The 19799-nt window shown below is 41.4% G+C and overlaps 1 protein-coding gene and 1 pseudogene across 3 annotated transcripts in view; both read left to right on the plus strand.

Annotated features, from left to right (window-relative positions):
• The window catches only part of DHTKD1 (dehydrogenase E1 and transketolase domain containing 1), a 52179-nt gene extending 37284 nt beyond the window's left edge, over positions 1-14895 (plus strand). For both annotated transcript variants that reach the window (XM_082385347.1, XM_082385348.1), the window contains 7 exons: positions 1226-1376; positions 1756-1862; positions 6786-6950; positions 10051-10133; positions 10479-10648; positions 12440-12525; positions 13362-14895. In XM_082385347.1, coding sequence (XP_082241473.1) covers positions 1226-1376; positions 1756-1862; positions 6786-6950; positions 10051-10133; positions 10479-10648; positions 12440-12525; positions 13362-13466 — 867 coding nt within the window. In that variant the 3' untranslated portion in view covers positions 13467-14895. The remainder of the gene's footprint in view (positions 1-1225; positions 1377-1755; positions 1863-6785; positions 6951-10050; positions 10134-10478; positions 10649-12439; positions 12526-13361) is intronic.
• Positions 14896-15029: 134 nt separating this feature from the next.
• Positions 15030-18700, plus strand: LOC309625672 (large ribosomal subunit protein uL22 pseudogene; annotated as a pseudogene). The gene has a single exon. The product of its transcript is annotated as a large ribosomal subunit protein uL22 pseudogene (transcript).
• The last annotated feature ends 1099 nt before the right edge of the window (positions 18701-19799 follow it).

The raw sequence follows: 19799 nt of genomic DNA on the forward strand, positions 1-19799 counted from the left end.
GTTCTCCTACATTACCCCAATGCAACCATCCAAGTCAGGAAGTTAACACTGAGACATGAAGACATCTGGTCCACAAACCCAGTTCAGAGTTGTGCTGCCTTGAACTGTCACATCTCTTTAGCCTCTTCAGAGATGTAATTTTATGTTCTGCTTTTTTAATCTTAACATATAGTGATGATTCTTTTGCTTTATCATGCAAACAGGATATTAGAAAAATGGATTCCGAAAGGTAGGCCTTTTTCAAGTAACTTTCCCCCCCTTTTTTTGTTTGTTTGTTTGTTTTTAATTAATTTTTATTGGAGTATGGTTGCTTTACAATGTTGTGTTAGCCTCCACTGCACAAGAAGATGAATCAGCCACACACATACAGATATCCCCTCCCTTTTGGACTTCCCTCCCATTTAGGTTACCACAGTGCATTAGGTAGAGTTCCCTGTGCTATGCAGTATGTTCTCATTAGTTGTCTATTTTATACATAGTACCAATAATGTATATGTGTCAATCCCAGTCTCCCAATTCCTCCCTCTCCACCTCTTTCCCCCGTGGTATCCATACATTTGTTCTCTACGTCTATGTCTCTATTTCTGCTTTGCAAATAAGATCATCTATACCATTTTTCTAGATTTTAAAAAATATTTATTTATTTATTTTTGACTGCATCAGGTCTTAGTTGCAGCACATGGGCTCTTCGTTACAGCGCGCGGGCTTCTCTCTAGTTGTGGAGCGTGGACTCTAGAGCGCAGGCTCAGTAGTTGCGGCACGAGGGCTTAGTTGCCCCATGGCGTGTGGGATCTTAGTTCTCCGACTAGGGATCGAACCCACGTCCCCTGCATTGGATGGCAGATTTTTAACCACCAGGGAAGTCCCTCCCCCCCACTTTGTTTTGTGACATTTTTTAAAAAGCTCTTATGACACCGTTTTACTCTCAGCTTCAAAGGTGGGGCATCTGAGAAGTTAATTTTGCTTCTCCTTCAAGAAAATCTTTAATGCCCATATTCCAACCTTTTGTATGTCTTCCTCTGTTTGCCCCAACTTTTCCCACACACATCACTCATGGAGAGCAGGAGATGTCCTCTCCCAAAGGGATGCGGGGATGAATGAAAGCACAGCTGCCCTCACGGCCCTCCTCCCTTTTGAGCAGTTGGTACCAATATGATGCTTTACCTTTACAGATTCACATCCCATCTTCCCTGCATGACGGTTCTGTTCTCCTCCTTTGCCCTAGGTAAGCAACAGCCCACTGTCGGAAGAGGCCGTCTTGGGATTTGAGTATGGGATGAGCATCGAAAGCCCTAACCTACTGCCCCTCTGGGAGGCTCAGTTTGGCGATTTCTTCAACGGTGCTCAGATCATCTTTGACACGTTCATCTCTGGAGGTTGGTGTTGGCCTATGGGTGTGTAGTGGACGTGTGGCATCAGCCTCACGGGGACAAATGACGGAAAAGGGGACATAACTGCTTATGAGACCCCTGTGTACCACGGCATCCCCCCACTCCGAGAGTTGGGAGCCTGTTCTGTCATCCACTGGGGCATGGCAGCTATCAGGCAGTTAAATAAGCTGCTAGGAAGAGCATGTAAGTCCTCTGTCAGCAGGAGGGCTGTGTCTCCTGGGGAATGTGCTTAGCTGTAGTGAATGGTGCAATGAAAATGGTTTGGGGGGTCCAGCAACAAACTAACACGTGTCTCACTGCCCAGTCGCCCCGGGCTGTCCTGCACCTGCGTTGTAGCGTTCTTACTCCCACTGCTGCTTTGCAGGTGAGGCCAAGTGGCTCCTCCAAAGCGGCATCGTGGTCCTCCTTCCTCACGGGTACGACGGGGCTGGACCAGAGCACTCATCTTGTCGAATAGAGCGTTTCTTGCAGGTATGTCCACTGCCTTCTGGATTCCACGAAATGTTTCCCTGCTTTCTAGGTGCTTTGAAATAGAACTGCCTCCTGCAAATACCTAATGTGAACCTTGGACTATAAGACATTGTAGTATTTGAATGAAACAGATTTAATGCAATGTCAATCAATATTCCTTGGAAATGTGATGCCTCAAGCATGTTAGTGTCACGGTTTTACGGCAATGAAAGTGCTTCTTTTTTTTTTTTTTTTAATATTTATTTATTTAGGCTGTGCCGGGAGTTAGTTGCAGCATGTGGGGTTTTTAGTTGCAGCATGCAGGATCTTTAGTTGCAGCATGCGGGCTCAGTTGCGGCATGCGTGCGGGATCTAGTTCCCCGACCAGGGATGGAACCTGGGCCCCCTGAACTGGGAGTGTGGAGTCTTACCCACTGGACCACTCAGGGAAGTCCCTGAAAGTGCTTCTTATGCAGCAAATATCAGTAGTTTCTGAGTCAAGCTGATCATCGGAGTCATCTAGGGGCTTTTTATAAACAGAGATACAGGGACCAACCCCAGATCTAAATAGTGATAGTATTTTTATAAAATGATTCGTGACCATTAAAAAATGTTAAACAACAACCCAGAAATTACCATTGTTATCTTTTGGTAAGAATCATTACCAATGCCTCTTTATGCATATTTCTAATATCTTATTATGAAAAATTTCAAACATACAAAAAAGTTGAAAAAACTTTACAGAGAATATTCATATGCCCACTTGCTACATTCTACCATTAATATTTTATTATATTTGTTTTATCATGTTTCTATTCATCTGCCATCCCTCTGTCTATCCATAAATCCATATAATTTTTGGATGCATTTGAAAGTAAATGGAGACATCAGTACACATCACCCTAAGTACATAAATATCATTAATTATCTTAGCATACAGGCAGATAAAATATATAGAAAGGTGATAGATTACTGGATAGGTAGATAGAACAGTAGCTAGATAAATGGATATAACTGGTTGGTTGGTAGATAATGACAGAGAAATCATTTCATAAAAATTAGATTACAGAAATAAATTGGAGGTAAATTAAAGAACTAGCTGTGAAATACAAAACTACAGTTTTTCAAAGAAATGTAGGAAATGAGCATGCAAGAGATATAGTTTGGGAGTCATCAGTTTCTAGATGATATTTAAAGTCATGAGACTGGATGAAATTATCAAAAGAATGAGTACAGTTAGAGAAAGAAGTTGCCCCCAAACTGAGCCCTGGGATAGACCAACAGTTAGAGGCTGCAGGGAAGGAGAACATAGGAGGCTGAGAAGGAGCAACCAGTGAGGCTGGAGGAAGGTCCTAGAAAGCAAGTGAAGGACACATGTTAAGAAGGAGGACGTATCAAGGCCAATCAGGATAGGACTGAGAATTAGCCGTTGGATTTAGCAATAAAGGGTTCATTTGGTGGTTGGTAACTGCGGTTTGTTTAGGTGGAGTGGTATTAGGAATATATGGAAGGAGGAAAGTTTAACTCTTTTGAAAAGTTTTGCTGCAAATAGAACAGGGAAGTGGGAAATTTGCACCAAGAGACGTTCTTTTTGCTTTTGTTTTAAAGATAGGAGAAATAACAGCATGTTTGTATGCTGATAGGAATGATCCAGTAGAGAAGAAAATATTGACGTAGGAGAGAGAGTAGAATGACTGGAGTGATTGCCTTGAGAGACCAGGATGGGCTGGTGTCCACTGCACAAGGGATTGGATCAGCTCTAGACAGCAGCATGGCAGGTTCATCTATGGTAATAACCAGAGGCAGAGAATACGGTGCAGATGATAGAACATGGTAGATGTTGTGGTGAAGGTCTGAGGAGATACTCTTGGGTCATTAGCTGAGAATGATGATGGAGGAGGAGATCCTGGGTTAAAGCTGTGAAATAGTCATCTGGAAGAGGAGGAGAATGAGTGAATTAGGGAAATAGAAGATAATAATCTAAGAGCATTGAGGGCCGACTTAAGATTCTTGGTCAAGATTTTAAAGTGAGATCCATCAGTGTGATTGTGTGTTTTCTCCAGCTTCATTCCCTGCATAGGTGCAGAAATGGGACAGATGGAAAGTTGAGATTAACTCGGCTTGTGGTTTGGAGTGAAAAAATGTCAAGGGAGTTAAGGGTGTATGCCAAAGAATGATTGTAATGATTGACTATGGAATTTAGCTTAAGTAAGGAGGAGGGAGGAGATGTGAAGGGTGAAGGCCAGTGAAAAGGTGATAAGATCAGTATGTTGGTGGTATTGATGAGGCTGAAGGATTGATGGAGTCAAAGTGTTAAAGGGAATTGAGCTAAAAAGGTAGGAAGTGGTGGTCAGAGTGGAATGGATAAAGTAGAGCTTATGGAGAGATCCCTGTCATTGAAACCAGGATGTAGCCATGGAAATGGGTTGTTGAGGTAGGATGGAGGACAGAGTGATTGGAGGACAGGAGTTCAAGGAACCAAGTTGCCAGGGTTTTGAAAGGATCATCTACATATGCATTAAAATTACCAAGTCCATGTTAATAATTTTCTCAGACCTACTTCATAGGATTACTGTGAGGCGTAAAGAGTCAATATATGTAAATGCTTAGAACAGTAATCGACATTTATATGTTTGCTGTTTATTATTTTTATTATTATCGTTTCCTGTGCTTGCACTGGGATTACCTCAAGCTCTTTGTTTACACTACTAATTTTATCTTTAGCCCTGCAAAAGAATTAATATCGATAGGTAAAGTGAAGAGTGTTTGCTGTTTATATAAGCACTTGCTTACTTCATCTTCTTTCATTGTGATTATCTCAAGCTCTTTGTTCATGCCATTTCTTTTTTGTCCTGTCTGTTCTGCTTCTTGATGTTTCTTATTTATTTATTAGATTTGTAATGGTAGAGTTTGGTTCTCACTTGGTTTTCTTGGCATTGCACTCACCTTTCTTATCTAATTCTATTGTGTTATCTTTAAGACTATCTGCCCTTTAAAACATTGTTGTTTTTTAAAATTGTGGTAAGAACACTTAACATGAGGCCTACCCTCTTAACAGATTTTTAAGTGTGCATTGCAATACTGTTGACTGTAGCTACTATGTTGTACAGCAGATCTCTAGAACTTATTCATCTTACATAACTGAAACCTTATACCCCTTGACTAGCAACTCTCCATTTCCCCTTCCCCGCCCCTGGCAGCCACTGCTCTGCTTTCTGCTTCTATGAGTTTGACTATTTTAGATGGTTCATATAACTGGAATTGTGCAGTATCTGTATTTCACTTAGCATAATGTCCTCAAAGCTCATCTGTGTAACTGCAAATTGCAGGATTTCCTTCCTTGAATAGGCTGAGTAATATTACATATATAGATAAATATACCTATATACCACATACCACATTTCCTTTATCCATTCATCCGTAGATGAACATTTAGGTTGTTTCCACATCTTGGCTATCATGAGTAGTGTTGCAATGAACATGGGAGTGCTAATACCTCTTTGAGATCCTGATTTAAGTTATTTTGGTTAAATACTCAGAAGTGGGATTTCTGGCTCATACAGTAATTCCATTATTGATTTTTTAAGGAGCCTCCATGCTGTTTTCCGTAGTGACTATACCAATTTACTTTCCTACCAACAGTGTACAAGGGCTCCCTTTTCTCCACATCCTTGCCAATACTTATGTCTTTTGTTAAAATTGGCTGCCTTTTGCCTGCTATGTTCCTTTCTTTTTGTGCCCCCCACCCCTTATAAAAAGTTATAAGGGGCTGTAGAATATTTACATTGTTGCTATATCATTTTATTTCATCTTGTCTTTGATTATTTAGGGCAATCCTTCAAAACCCTTATAGTTTCCCTGAGGGGGTGTGGGTGAATTCCCCTTAATTTTCCTTCCCATTTGGTACCAATTTACCTTCTTAGAACAACAGTTGAGAATAGTCTCCAGTACATGAAGCCTGAGGACATGGCGCGGGAGGACATAGCTCTGCTCGACAGAAGGTTTTTCTTGCTAAATTCCGGTGTCCCTTCTGAGATTCAATAGCTAAGCCCATACAAGGGTCCACTCCCTGGTCAGGGCTGTGTATCCCTTCCATGGGCCTCTCTTTCCTTGGCATGTCCTGGCCCTGGAAGTGGCAAGCCTGGCAGCCCCATCTGCCTCCACTGAATTCTGCAGGGGCTTCAGCCCTAGATTTTGCCTTTATTTCCCCACGGTGCCACTCACACCCTGTCACCAAATTGGAGGAGCCCAGTAAAAATCTGAGGATTTTGTCAACTCACTTACTTTCCTCTGTACTGCTTCTTGATCAGGTTAGGAGCCATGCCTCAAGTTTCTGTCCCAGCAGGATCTTCTGAGATTTCATTCCTTGCCCTCAGTTTTTCAACCTCGTTAGCTGTTCTTGTTCTTGTCTCTAAAACAAACTATACTTACATTTATCCCATCAGGAGAGTGAGATTCGGATTGTGCATCCTTCCAACATCTTCACTCCACGGTCATCAGCATCTGTATTTTTCAAAAAGTCTCCTCCAGATGCTTCTTTTTTTTAAATTTTAAATTTTAATTTTTTTTGGTCATGCCACACAGCTTGTGCGATCTTAGTTCCCTGACCAGGGATAGAACTCGGGCCCTTGGCAGTGAAAGCTCCAAGTCCCAACCACTGGACCACCAGGGAAGTCCCCACCTCCACATGCTTTCTGCAGTCAGCTGTGTTTGGAAAGAACCACATTAAAACACACAGACTTGGCCGATGGGGAGCCATCAGACTTCTCCTCTGGTGAATTCTTCACAGGTCATAAATTTACCTTCTGGGCTTTTTCTATAATGAAGAGCCACATCTCTTCTCCTGTTCATCGAGAGCCCCGTGTCCCCCGTAGGATAGCCTGTGCCCTTAGGATGGAGTGAGATGACCCGACTGTCTGCTCCTTCCTCTCACTTCCCTCCCAGATGTGTGACAGCGTGGAGGAGGGCGTGGACGGAGATACCGTGAACATGTGCATGGCTCACCCCTCCACGCCCGCCCAGTACTTTCATCTGCTACGGAGACAGATGGTCCGGAACTTCAGGAAGCCCCTCATCCTTGCTTCTCCGAAGATGTTGCTCAGACTCCCTGTAAGTAGAAAAAGCTGGTTATTAGTCTTTTTCCTCCTGTCATTTTTTTTCCCCTGCATTTTCATCTCTTTTCTGTATCTGATTGTAGATGCAAATGACAGAAGCATCTCTTTGGTTTTAGTTGGCCATGCTGCTTTGTCTCTCTCTTTCTCTCTTTTTTTTAACCTTTCAAGAATAATTAGAAATCTAAGTCGCTCTCAGTTTCATTGTCATGAAGGACAGGCATAGCAAATATTATAACCCTGGCATCCCAGTCTGAGCAGAAATAATCTTTTAGGAAAAGTTTCAATGTCCAAATGGTCTCAGCACTGCTGTGTTGATAGTTGCAAGTTGGGAGTTGAAATTACTTTGATGAAAATGAGTGGTTTTATTCATTGACTTTTATTTAGACTTTTTCTGTTAAATGATTTATCACCGGTAGACTCCATTTCAAACATTGTAACAATATAGCTTATCACTACCTGGCTTTACAAGAGTATATTTTCTCTTGGTTTACCGGAACTAAGTGTTAAGCGCACATGTTGTTTTAAATCACACAAATATGCTAGTTTTCAAGTGGCGGAGTTCAAGATAAGAAACACTGCTAAGCATATATTTATCCCACCTGCTATAATTTTTTTCAGTTTTGTATGAGAGTCTGAATTAGGATTAACATTCGAAAAACCTTTGCATTTATTTGGATGCCACTGCTGAGGTGAACTAAGTCGTTTAGGACTTGGCTGTTTGAGATGATCTTGTGCTTCTCACAAAGGTTAGAGAACGTGTATTTGGAAGTGAGGGGTGTTGAGGGAAGCTGCCAGTGATTTGCCTTCACCGGTTGCCTCTTTTGGAGTTTCTAGCATTTGGAGGGGAGTAAGGTGACCCTTGTTCTCACAGTCGGTCAAGGGTACTTGAGTGATCCCAGAGTGAGCGCCCCCTTAAATTTTGCTCTCCAGGCCCCTCACCTGTCTCACCCCAGCCTCAGGGGTCAATAATGAGGAAATGCACTTCAAGCTCTTTCACCAATGGCTGAAAGTTCATTTGTTTGGTCTGCTTATTCTCTCTGTGAACAACCTTGTGAATTTTGAGATGGTTTCATGGGCATCATGGGACATTCAAGACAAACAAATTCAGTCCCTTTACACCATCTTTCTGATGGGGCTGTCTTGACACCGATATTTTGAAACAGCGATGTGAAAGGAGCCAAGTCAAAATGTAAAGTTACTGTAATTTTGCTCTGGGTCTTAGCTGCGGCATGTGGGATCTAGTTCCCTGACCAGGGATCGAACCCGCGCCCCCTGCATTGGAAGGCAGAGTCTTAACCACTGGAACACCAGGGAATTCCTGATCTGGGATTCTTGAACCCAACTTTCATTGTATCCCTAACGTTGTCACCTGCTCTCTCAATCATAACTAAAAGGAGTACAATGATATTAAATATAATGCATGTATATTATTAGGTATTGAGTGAACTATTAGAAGTTTTGTTGAGAATTTCTTTTGCTGTTTGTAACTGAAAATGAGTTCATTTTCTGGCCCTAATGCTCCACCCCTCTCCCCAAGTCTAATATACAACTTATTAAATAAGTGAAGCCTTCCTTGGGGAGCTTAAAAAATATCAACAGCTATCTTATAGACTTTCAAGTGAAAAACTACTCTTATTAAGTAGTCAAATATTTTCATTAAACATGTAAGTCCTTTTGTTAATGGAAAGTCAGTACAACCAGTATTGAATTCTGATTTCTTCCTGAAAATTGGATTATTGGTACAAGTGATCTAGCAGAATATAAATAGCCAGCCTTCTCTATCCATGGCCCACTCAGAGATGACTTGCCATGTAGCAAACATGACTCAGGGGTACAGGGAGTTTGTCTGTCAAGTGGTACCAAAATCCCACCCCAGTTTCCCACCTAACTCTGAACTCTGAACTCTGAACCTTTTGATTCCTGCTGTAGGAAGTGGGGACTGACAAAAGGCTCTGGTTCAGAAGGGAGAAAGATTGCCTCTATCACACATTATTTACTAATAAGCATAGCTGAATAGCTAATATTAATTTTTTAGGTTATATACAGTATTCCAGCATCAGTATGGCTGCCCTCAATGGCCTAGTCTAAATGTCATATACCCATTTGGGACTAGACTATAGGGAAACTAACTAGGTGATAGCAAAAGGGATCAAATCCCTCACCTTGGCTTCATCAGTTTTCTACTTTAAGTTCTTTGCAACAAGTATTTATTTGCCGCACCACGCAGCTTGTAGGATCTTTGTTCCCCGACCAGGGATTGAACCTGGGCCCTCAGCAGTGAAAGCACTGAGTCCTCACCACTGGACTGCCAGGGAATTCCCAAGTATTTTTTTAAATTGGGCTCAGTAATAAAATTTCTTTTCATCGTGGAAATATTCATATGTTGTTCCTACTTGTTCTGTTTCGTTTATAAATTATAGTCAAAATCCTAAAGACAGAAATAATTGCCCTAACTCAGCTATTCCAGTTCACAATATAAATTCTATAAAATGTTGTTTCTGATTCCAAAAAGTTAAGGTGTAGTTTTTATTGATGATACAGTTGAGTCATCACACTGCAATTTTTTTTTTTTTTGGCTGCGTTGGGTCTTCGTTGCGGTGCACGGGCTTCTAATTGCGGTGGCTTCTCTTGTTGTGGAGCACGGGCTCTAGGCGCATGGGCTCAGTAGTTGTGGCTCTTGGGCTCTAGAGCACAGGCTCAGTAGTTGTGGTTCACGGGCTTAGTTGTTCTGCAGCATGTGGGATCTTCCTGGACCAGGGCTCGAACCCGTGTCCCTTGCACTGGCAGGCATATTCTCAACCACTGTGCCACCAGGGAAGTCCCACACTCTGGAATTTTGACTGTTAAAATTTATTGTGGCACCAGACAAAAGGCAATCTTATGTAACCTCAGAAAAATAATTTTATTCTGAAGTATACAGAACAGATACTTTTGGGAAAGATATTTTGTTTATTAGTACATATGTTTACTTATAGTCCCAGGAGAGAATTTTGATACTAGTTCTTGGGAAAGATCCCTGATAAGTAAAAGCATCTTCAGGTCCTTTCCCTTGGTTGATAGATTTGTGGCTTTTTTCTCCCCCTCCCCCTCCTTAGGCAGCTGTGTCAACTCTTCAAGAAATGGCACCAGGAACAGCATTCAAACCAGTCATTGGTGATTCATCTGTGGATCCAAAAAAGTAATCTGATGTGGAGCTCTGTTTTCATACTCTGCAGTAGATTTGTAGTGAGTGGGAAAACTAGTTCATGTTGAGTGAACCAAGCGACCCAAATCTTCTCTATCCTTATATAAGTCCTTTAAGTTCATGGGGTAGGAGTTAGAATATGCACAGAAGAGTGAATTTTGGGGGCATATGTTGCTCAAGAAGGTTGGCCAGGGCACAGCATGACTGAACCCCACTACAACGCCCCCGCTGCTTCAGTGGTGTAGCATTTAAATCTCTGTGGTCTCCCGCTTTCTTCTGCCACAGTTCTTACTTGAAGATATTCCTCCCCCGCCTCACTGTCCCTTTTCTACCCAACAGGGTTAAGAGTTTAGTGTTCTGCTGCGGCAAACATTTCTATGCCCTGCTGAAGCAAAGAGAATCTTTGGAGGCCAGGAAGCATGACTTTGCTATCATCCGAATGGAAGAACTCTGCCCTTTCCCACTGGATTCATTGCAGGAAGAGATGAGCAAATACAAACATGTTAGAGGTAAAGGGTCCTTCTTATTACCTGAAGTTACCTGAAACCTATTTGAACTATCTCAAATAAAAAGATGGTATGGGAGCAGTGAGAGTTATTAGAAAGTTGAATCTCATGGAACCTGGAGATATGAAAGTAATACAACTGAAGCCAATGTCTCCATGTCTTTTTTGGTGTCCCTTTGGGTGTCCGTTTCACTCGCCCCCGCTTTCGTATAAGACAGCGAATTTCTTGAGTTTGGAGGGAATCAGTGCTATACAGTCGTTTATGATACATCTGGTATAATTGTAAAAGATGAGCCTTTTCAACAGATGGGGCTGGCATGATTAGATATCTATGTGCACCTTATACAGAAATTAACTCAAAGTTGATCATAGACCTCAATGTAAAACTATAAAACTTCTAGAAGGAAGTGGATGAAAATCTTCCTGACCTTGGGTTAGGCAAGAAGTTCTTAGACATAACACCAAAAGCACGTTCCAGAAAAGAAAAGGTAGATTTTACCAAAATGAAAAACTTTTGCACTGCGAAAGGCACTGCAAAGAATATAAAAAAGAGAAGCCACAAACTGGGAGAAAATATCTGTAAAAGCATATCTGACAAAGGACTCTCCAGAATGTTTAAAGAGCTCTGAAAACTCAACAGTGAGAAAACGTATAATCCAGTTTTTCAAAAGGTGCAAAAGAATTGAACAGTCATTTTACCGAAGAACCAGATGGCAAATACCCATATGAGAGGATCATCAACATGATTAGTGATAGGGAAAGGCAAATTAAGCCAAAATGAGATATGGCCACATACCTGTTAGAAGGGCTAAAATGAAAACAAAACAATATCAAGGACTGATCAGGATGCAGAGCAACCGGGACCCTCATTCACTGCTGGTGGGAATGCAAACTCGTACAGCCACTCTGGAAAACAGTTTTGTCAGTTTCTCTTGCAGTTACACACAGTTTCCTTACCACCCAGCAGTCCCACTCCTAGGTATTTACTCAAGAGAGGAAAAATCCATATGAGAATATTTATAGTGGCTTTATTCATAATTGCCCCAAGCTGGAAGCAACCAAAACATCCTTCAACTGGTGAATGAAGAAACAATCTCATTGTGCATCCCTACAATATCATGCTCCTTAACAATAAAAGAGAGTGAACTATTGCTATCGGCAGAATCACTGATGGATTTTGCTAATTCACAGAAGCCAAAACCAAAAGGCTGTGTACTGTGTGATTCCACTTACCTGATGCTCTGGAAAAGGCAAAACTTCGGGGATAGAGAAAAGATCAGTGGTTGCCAGAGGTTGGGGGTGGGAGGAAGAGCTGAGTACAAAGGGGCAGGATGAGGGACTATTTGGGGTTTAGAGAATTGTTCTGTATCATGATTGTGGTGATGGACACATGACTATGCATTTCTCAAAAAAAAAAAAGACAACACTGTGCCATATTGGAAAGGTAATAATATATTTACTTGAGGATATATGTGTGTGTGTGTGTGTGTATGTATATATATGTATATGGATATATGTAACTATGTACCTTTCCTTTACACTGGAAAGGTAATAATATATTTACTTGAGGATATATGTGTGTGTGTGTGTGTGTGTGTGTGTGTGTGTGCATGTATATATATGTATATGTATATATATGTAACTATGTATGTATATGTGTATATATACATATGTAACATGTATAGTATACGTATGTGTATGTATGTGCACACACATACATATATAGTGTGTCTGTGTGTGTAGTATGCTGTATATATTTACTTGAGGTACTGAGATGAACTTTCTTCTTTCATAGATTTTATTTGGAGTCAGGAGGAGCCTCAGAACATGGGTCCTTGGTTTTTTGTTTCTCCAAGGTTTGAAAAGCAACTGGCCTGCAAGGTGACAGCTCTGTCTCTTTTGCAGTGTTTTTTGTGTGTCCCTTTTCTCCTATTGGAGTGCCAACAAATAGGTTTATCCCCTATTATCAGTCCAAAGCTTCTAAAGATAAACTAAAGTATAAAACCTAGTTTTAGGCTCCTGTTTCAGACTAAACTGCTGAGTGTTTAGCAAGCTGCATATGTGTACCTACTAGTATCATGTTAAAAAAAAAAACAAAAACAATGATTATACTCGAAAAGGTAGAAGACCTACCTGTCGTCTACCTTTCCCATTAGCCTACTCAGCATTCTTGTCCCAAAGGCCGGTATCCACGCCCCGGGGGAGGAGAGCGATGAGCCGGCTGGTTTTATAATAACACTTATTCCAGGCCCACCTGCAAAGCTGGTAGACGTCGGAGGCCAAATTCTTTGTTATGTTTTAGGAAGAGGAAAACAAGGAGAAGAACAGTTGTGCTTCTGTTTATCTTTCTATTCTGCTTTGATTAAAACTCAGGTCACTTAATACCAGTTTACAGCACTCAAATCATTTTCACCTGTAAATAGTTCTAATTTAGGAAACTCTACAGCTAAAACCAACTCTACAGCTAAAACCAACCAATCTGTCCTAAGAATAGGACAGATTCCAGAATATGTCTCACCTTATCATGCCTGGAATTTAGTTTTCAGTTGTGACATAGATCTCCCTGCAATCTATTTTATGTAACACATTATTTTCCAAAAAGGTGATTTCTAGTTAAACAACTTTAACAGAGAAATACATGCACGTCCCTGGGCGAGCTAAGCAGAGCTCTGATCTAGTCCAAATGTCATTGTATTTCTTTTCTGCTCCAACGCTAGCTCCGTCTGGTGAGCCGACCCGCGTTGCCGGTACCTGCTGTAGGAATCGGCAGCGTTCATCTACAGCAGCATGAAGAAGTCCTCGCCAAGACCTTCACCCAATGATGCCCTTCGAAGAAACACTACCTCCTTGTAAGAAAACTGCCATAAAAAGAAAGGCTCGCCTCCTCCACTCTCTCCTCCTTCCATTAGGTGCCACAAAAAGAATGTATTCCTCGAAGATGTTGGGATTGATGAGGACAGAGGAGAGGTTAATCTAGAATACATGGAACAGCCAAAGGAATTGTTCATCAAGACGTGAATCCCACAAGTCACTTTCGTCCTTAGAAGTACCATAGTGTTATATTTTGTCAGACCTGTGTGGGTTGTAGAGCTAGGTCCTTATCCGGATGTTTCCAGACTCGACTCTTTCTAGTTAACTGGATATACCCAGGAAAAGTTCTTGAGTCTGAACTTATAGCTGCATAGGGATTACCTCAACATTACCTCCCTATTTTCTTGACGCATGTGACTTTCATGAATTTTCCCTTTTTTATTCAAAGTCCTTGACTACCTATATTTTCAATTTATGTCATCTCTGGTACTGCTTTCCAGCCACTGTGAAAAGTGTTTCACCAAACACTATAGCAAAACTGTATTATTCCTGATTTGTGTTCTTCAAGATCACTATTTTACCCATTATCCTTAAATATAGGTCTTATTAAATATAAACCTCCGGGTGTATGATCCTTTAGCACAGTATTATTAAGCTGAGTTATAGTTACGATGAAATTGATTTGTGGTCTACTTTGCCATAGTATCTTTTTTTTTTCCCTTAAATTGTTCTTGCCGCGATACCTTAATATTTTTAATTAACTCTGGGTGTCTGATATGGGGATTTCAGCCCCTGGTTGATCATCAGCCTTGCCTCTAAAAATCCCTGCTGTCATATGATGTTAATTTGTGATACTTAAGGATCACTTTAACTTTGATAGCAGGAACTTCCCAACATCAGGCACTTTCTGGATTTCTAGAGGTCACCAACCCACTCCCTTATTCTGAAATTAAGCTTATAACTGGAAGTATAACTAAATATCAGCAAACTGTGTACATTTACATGGCTTGGTGCTGCAGAGCACTACCATGTACCATTCTCATGCTGGGACACTGTTTTTCTCAGAAATGGGGGAAGTACTGGGGCCCTGTAACACCCTCTCCACTTTTACTGGCAACTTTTAATGTCTTTCAGAATCAATGTATAGGTTGTTCTGGCCACAGCAGTAGATTCGTGATTCACATCTTAAACGTGTACATTAGTGTACTGATTTACCGTTTCTGTAATATTCACATCCCTTTTATTCCTATACACGTGAATGCTTTCTTCCTTCGCCAAGCCTTATAAATCATGTAACTTAGTGCAAGCCTTATAAATCATGTAACTTAGTGCCACGCATGTCAACCAGTAAAATTACAAAGGTCTGTTTAATGAGATCGGTTATCAGTGTTGTATATTGAACTAGAAAGAAAATAAAAGCACAGTGTCATTTGTTTTTCAGATCTCTCTGTTTCTTGAGTTAAAACATTTCAAAAGTCTGAGCACAAAATGAGATGGAAAACCAGATTTTTTTTTTAGTTGAGATCTCTCCTGATTTCTAACTTTACACCTCACGAGTCTGTTTCCTGTTACATCTCCAACTTGAGCCCTGAAATGTCTTCTGTATCTTAACCTTACTCTCAATCACCACTGCAACGTGGATCAGCATTTTGAATTACCTTGCAGGAAGAGGCCATTTGAAGAATTCCAAATCAAATACTCACATAATAAAGAATGGGATAAATATATTATATCAGTAATAAAGTAAAATATTTTAAAAATTGATAATGTGGTATTAATATCCCATTAATATAAATCTATGCTAGAAGCACAGAGTCTGAACCACTGGACCGCCGGGGAAGTCCCCCAAGTTTTCTTTTTTATAAGAGCAATTTTGCTCAGTTTTCCTATATTTTCCATACACATACTGTAAGCAAAAATATTCTAAGGTATAGCCATTTACGGGCTGACTGTATTACCTTTGAAGTTTTATTATTTAAAAAAATTCCTCGGCTGGCAATAGAAACAGTATCACTTTTGCAAAATTGAAGAAATATGGTTTTAGCAATTAAGGGTTACAAAGGAAGGAAGTCATAGATTAAGAATCAAGACTTTTGGTCAGAGAAAGACAAATACCATACGATATCACTTATATGTGGAGTTAAAATATGATACAAATGAACTTATTTACAAAACAGAAACAGACTCACAGACCTGGAAAACAAATTTATGGTTACCAAAGGGGAAAGGGTGTGGGGGAGAGATAAATTAGGAGCTTGGGATTAATGGATATACACTACTGTATATAAAATAGATAAACAACAAGGTCCTGCTCTATAGCACAGGGAACTGTATTCAATATCCTATAATAAACCATAATGGAAACAAATCTGAAAAAGAATATATATATGTATGTATATATGATATTGAATCACTTTGCTGTACACCTGAAACATTGTAAATCAACTATACTTAGATTTAAAGAAAGAAGGAAAGAAAGAAAGAATCAAGACTTGGGTCTTGAGGTTCCAAAAGCTTTACCTAATTTCTCTTAGATGTACTTGGATATTTGGTTTACATATTTCAGCTTCTCAGAGGATTCAGGCTAAAACTATTAAATTTTTGGGAAATTTGGACAAAATGTTTAAATCCTCAATATTTGTAACACACTATTACACAAGTAGACAATTCCTAAATTATTCTATGGAAGTAGTAATTCACTGCCATGTTTGTATTTAAATCTGATAAAGCACAATCTAAAGCAGACTGTTAGTTCCACACGGCCAGTTGCAAAATCAGTTAATTTTAGCAAACTTTTAATAAAGGTATACTACTTTAGTCTTGTTTCCCTGTGTCTACTCTGACTCATGAAGAACCAGCTATAATGGAACAAAGATAAGAAATGATCCTGTAGGAGTAGAATGGTATTTCCTCAATAAATAGTTTATTGAACACGTGTTGCATATATGGCATTGTTCTGGACATTAGAAACACATGAAATTTAGAGAAAATGGGTTGCCCACTGTCCTCAATGGACTAATAATCTGAGAAGACAAAGTATTTTACATGCAGAGAGAGAGTCTTGCTGAATGTGCTTAAAACAAGGTGGCAGGTCATGATAGAGTGATATTCCTGATAGATGTAGATTAGGTGGCGTCTTGTGGTTATGCAAGGAAAAGTCCTGAGTGGCAAGTAGTAGCAGAAAGACTGAAGAATCTTGGAAAGGGAATTCACAAAAGTTATCTAGGGTATATTCTCAGCTTGTTCCCAGGCTTTTCCTTGAACCAGAGAGCTGTCCCAGAGACAGGTAGTAAAGAGAGAACTTTTCTGGTAAGGAGCCTGAGGTGACCTCTAAAAATGGTTCACTATTCACTTGACCCAGAAAACCCCACAAAATCATGCAAGTCAAGAGGTTCAAATCTTCATGTTCACTTTAAGAACACTCGTGAAACTGCCCAGGCCATTAAGGGTATGCATATCCGAAAAGTCACCAAGTATCTGAAGGATGCCACTTTAAAGAAGCAATGTGTGCCATTCTGTTGTTACAATGGTGGAGTTGGTAGGTGTGCCCAGGCCAAAGAGTGGGGCTGGACCCAGGGTCGATGGCCCAAAAAGAGTGCTGAATTTTTACTGCACATGCTCAAAAATGCAGAGAGTAATGCTGAACTTAAGGGCTTAGATGTAGATTCTCTGGTCACTGAGCAAATCCAGGCGAACAAAGCCCCAACGATGTGGTGGTGCAGGACTTACAGAGCTCATGGTTGGATCAACCATACATGAGCTCTCCCTGCCACATTGAGATGATCCTTACTGAAAAAGAACAGATTGTTCCTAAACCAGAAGAGGAGGTTGCCCAGAAGAAAAATATATCCCAGAAGAAACTGAAGAAACAAAAACTTATGGCCCGGGAATAAATGCTGCAAATAATAAATGCAAATAAAAGTTAAAGAAAAAAAAAAAAGAGAGAAAGGTACAGGCCACTCTTCTCCTTCTGTCAATTAGATTTTCAATTTAGTTCATCTTCATTGAAAGGATTCACAAAATTATTTCACAATCTAGTGTCAAAACTGTATTTAAGTCAAACACTTGCAGGTAACTGAAAATGATACAAAAATTAAATAAGACCCTCCCTGCTATCCAGAAGTTTATGGTGTACTAGGGGAGATTAGGCAAGTATGAAAATGACTAAAACAAAGTAGAATGAGAGAAGAATGAAGTCACAGGATGTGCAGTGATGATTATGGCAGATTGCATTTTCCAAAAGGCCAGAGCCGTATTTTGTGTCCCACAAGCTCTTCCAGAATCTTACCACATCCCCACCTGGAGGTGGAGTCTATTTCCCTTCCCTCTTGAAGTTGAGCAAGACTTTGTGGCTGCCTCTATAAATGCAATGCACTGAAAGTGATGCTGGGTCACTTCCAAGGACATGCCTTGGTAACCAGCTGCCATGTTGTGGGGAAGCCCAGGCCACATGGAGAAGCCACGTGGAGATGTTGGAGCTGACAGCTTCTGCTGAGGTCTTAGCTGACAGCCAGCATCAAATGCCAGACTTGTGAGTGAGAGCACCTTCTGATAATTCAAGTCCCCAGCCTTGGACCTGTTGCAGATGACCCCAAGTGGAGCAGAGACTCATGCAAGCCCAGCCTAAATTGCCATATATATATGCCATATATATATATGTATGTGCGTGTATGTGTATGTACATAACTTTGTTTAAAGACAAACACAGCTGGACACTAAAGTGCTAAGGACAGATTTTATTCAGTAATATACTATGTATTGTATTAGGGAAAGAATCCAGTGTGAATTAAACCCAAATTTGATTTGGACAAAAGTGACTGGCCTTTTAAGAGGAGAGTGAGAGGATAGGAAGAGGGCGGTGAGTGGAGGCTCAGTAGAGTCAGGAAAGTGAAAAATTAAGTGAAAAAAGCTGGAAGGTTTGGTCCATGTGAAACCCATCCAGGTTTGTTAACTGGTGCTAATGGAAGTTAAGCTCCTATCCTTCCACAGAGGCTGGGAGCCAGAGATCCTGCCTTCAAGTGTTGGCTGGAAGAAACGGTAAATTCTTTTGGCGGCCTTGAGCTTTCCCAGGCAGATATTTTAAGGGGGCTATGGACAGCCTAGGGTGGAACTGTGTGGTGCTTGTTCCACCTCTTTATAGGCCTAGTGGAGAAAGGCCTATAAAGGTAAGGTAAGGCCTAGTGGAGAAAGGGCTCAGAGGAGCCTGGCTAGAGTGTGGTCAAGGGGAGGCTGTGTGTGTGTGTGTGTGTGTGTGTGTGTGTGTGTGTGTACTTTGCTTCTTTTTTAGACATACATCTAAGCATTAGAACAGATCATTGGATTTGGTGATTATAAGTCATTAAGTGTCCTTTGAAATAGCTTGTTTCAGCGGTTGTTAGAGCAGAAGCTGTATTGCAGGGGTTTAAAATTTGAGTAAGGAAAATAAATTTGAGGGCCTTCCATGTGTCAATCTCTTCGTTCATTTAGTTTTCACACCTGTAGGCGGTGGCTATCATTATCCTTATTTTACTGATGTAGCTCAGAAAAATTAATTGCCCAAAGCCATTAAGAAGTAGGAGGGACTAAAATGTACGGCCTAATACATTAGGAATTAGGAATCTAATGTACGGCCATTAGATTCCTAAGACTGCATGCGTTCCCTTACACTACGCCGTCCAAGAGGAGACAAAAGAGACTAGTCCAGAGGGACAAAATCCTGATGTATTTCGGAGAAGCTAAAGGAGCGTGAGAGGTAGACAGTGGAGGGAATTCCCCCGCGGTCCAGTGGTTAGGACTCCCCGCTTTCACTGCCGAGGGCGCGGGTTCAATCCCTGGTGGGGGAACTAAGATGTCGCAAGCTGCTCCGCGAGGCCAAAAAAAAAAAAAGTACTAGATAGTGGAGAGTTCAGAAGCTATTAACTATAGACAAAGAGTCACAAATTTCTGAAAACTTCCTAGTGGTTCCAATAAGATGGAAGCAAAATAAAAAGGTTGTTTGGGTCACGCCGGCTCTGGGGGCGTTCTCAGCCCCAGTCCTGGAGATCGAACCCCGGACCGCGCTCCTGGGGTGGCCGCTCTGGCTGGGTCCTGACCTGCCCCGCGGGGCGCCCGGGAGCCGCGGTCGAGGAGACGGCCCTTGCTGGACACTGAGCTCGGAGAGGTACTCAGAGCGGAAAGGCCCTGGCGGCCCTGGCCTCACAGAGGCTCCCAGCTCCCGGCACCCACGGGAGGACGCCCACGGGAGAGCCGGCGGTGGCCATGGCAACGCGGCGGACGTCAGCTGAGCCGGCGGCCAACGGCCAGGCTGTTGTCGGGGGGCGGGGCCTGGCAGGGCCTGGCGGGGTGGGCGTGCGGGTCACGTGGAC

This window comes from Balaenoptera borealis (genome assembly GCF_965194805.1).
Source record: "Balaenoptera borealis genome assembly, chromosome: 3".
Taxonomy (NCBI): domain Eukaryota; kingdom Metazoa; phylum Chordata; class Mammalia; order Artiodactyla; family Balaenopteridae; genus Balaenoptera; species Balaenoptera borealis.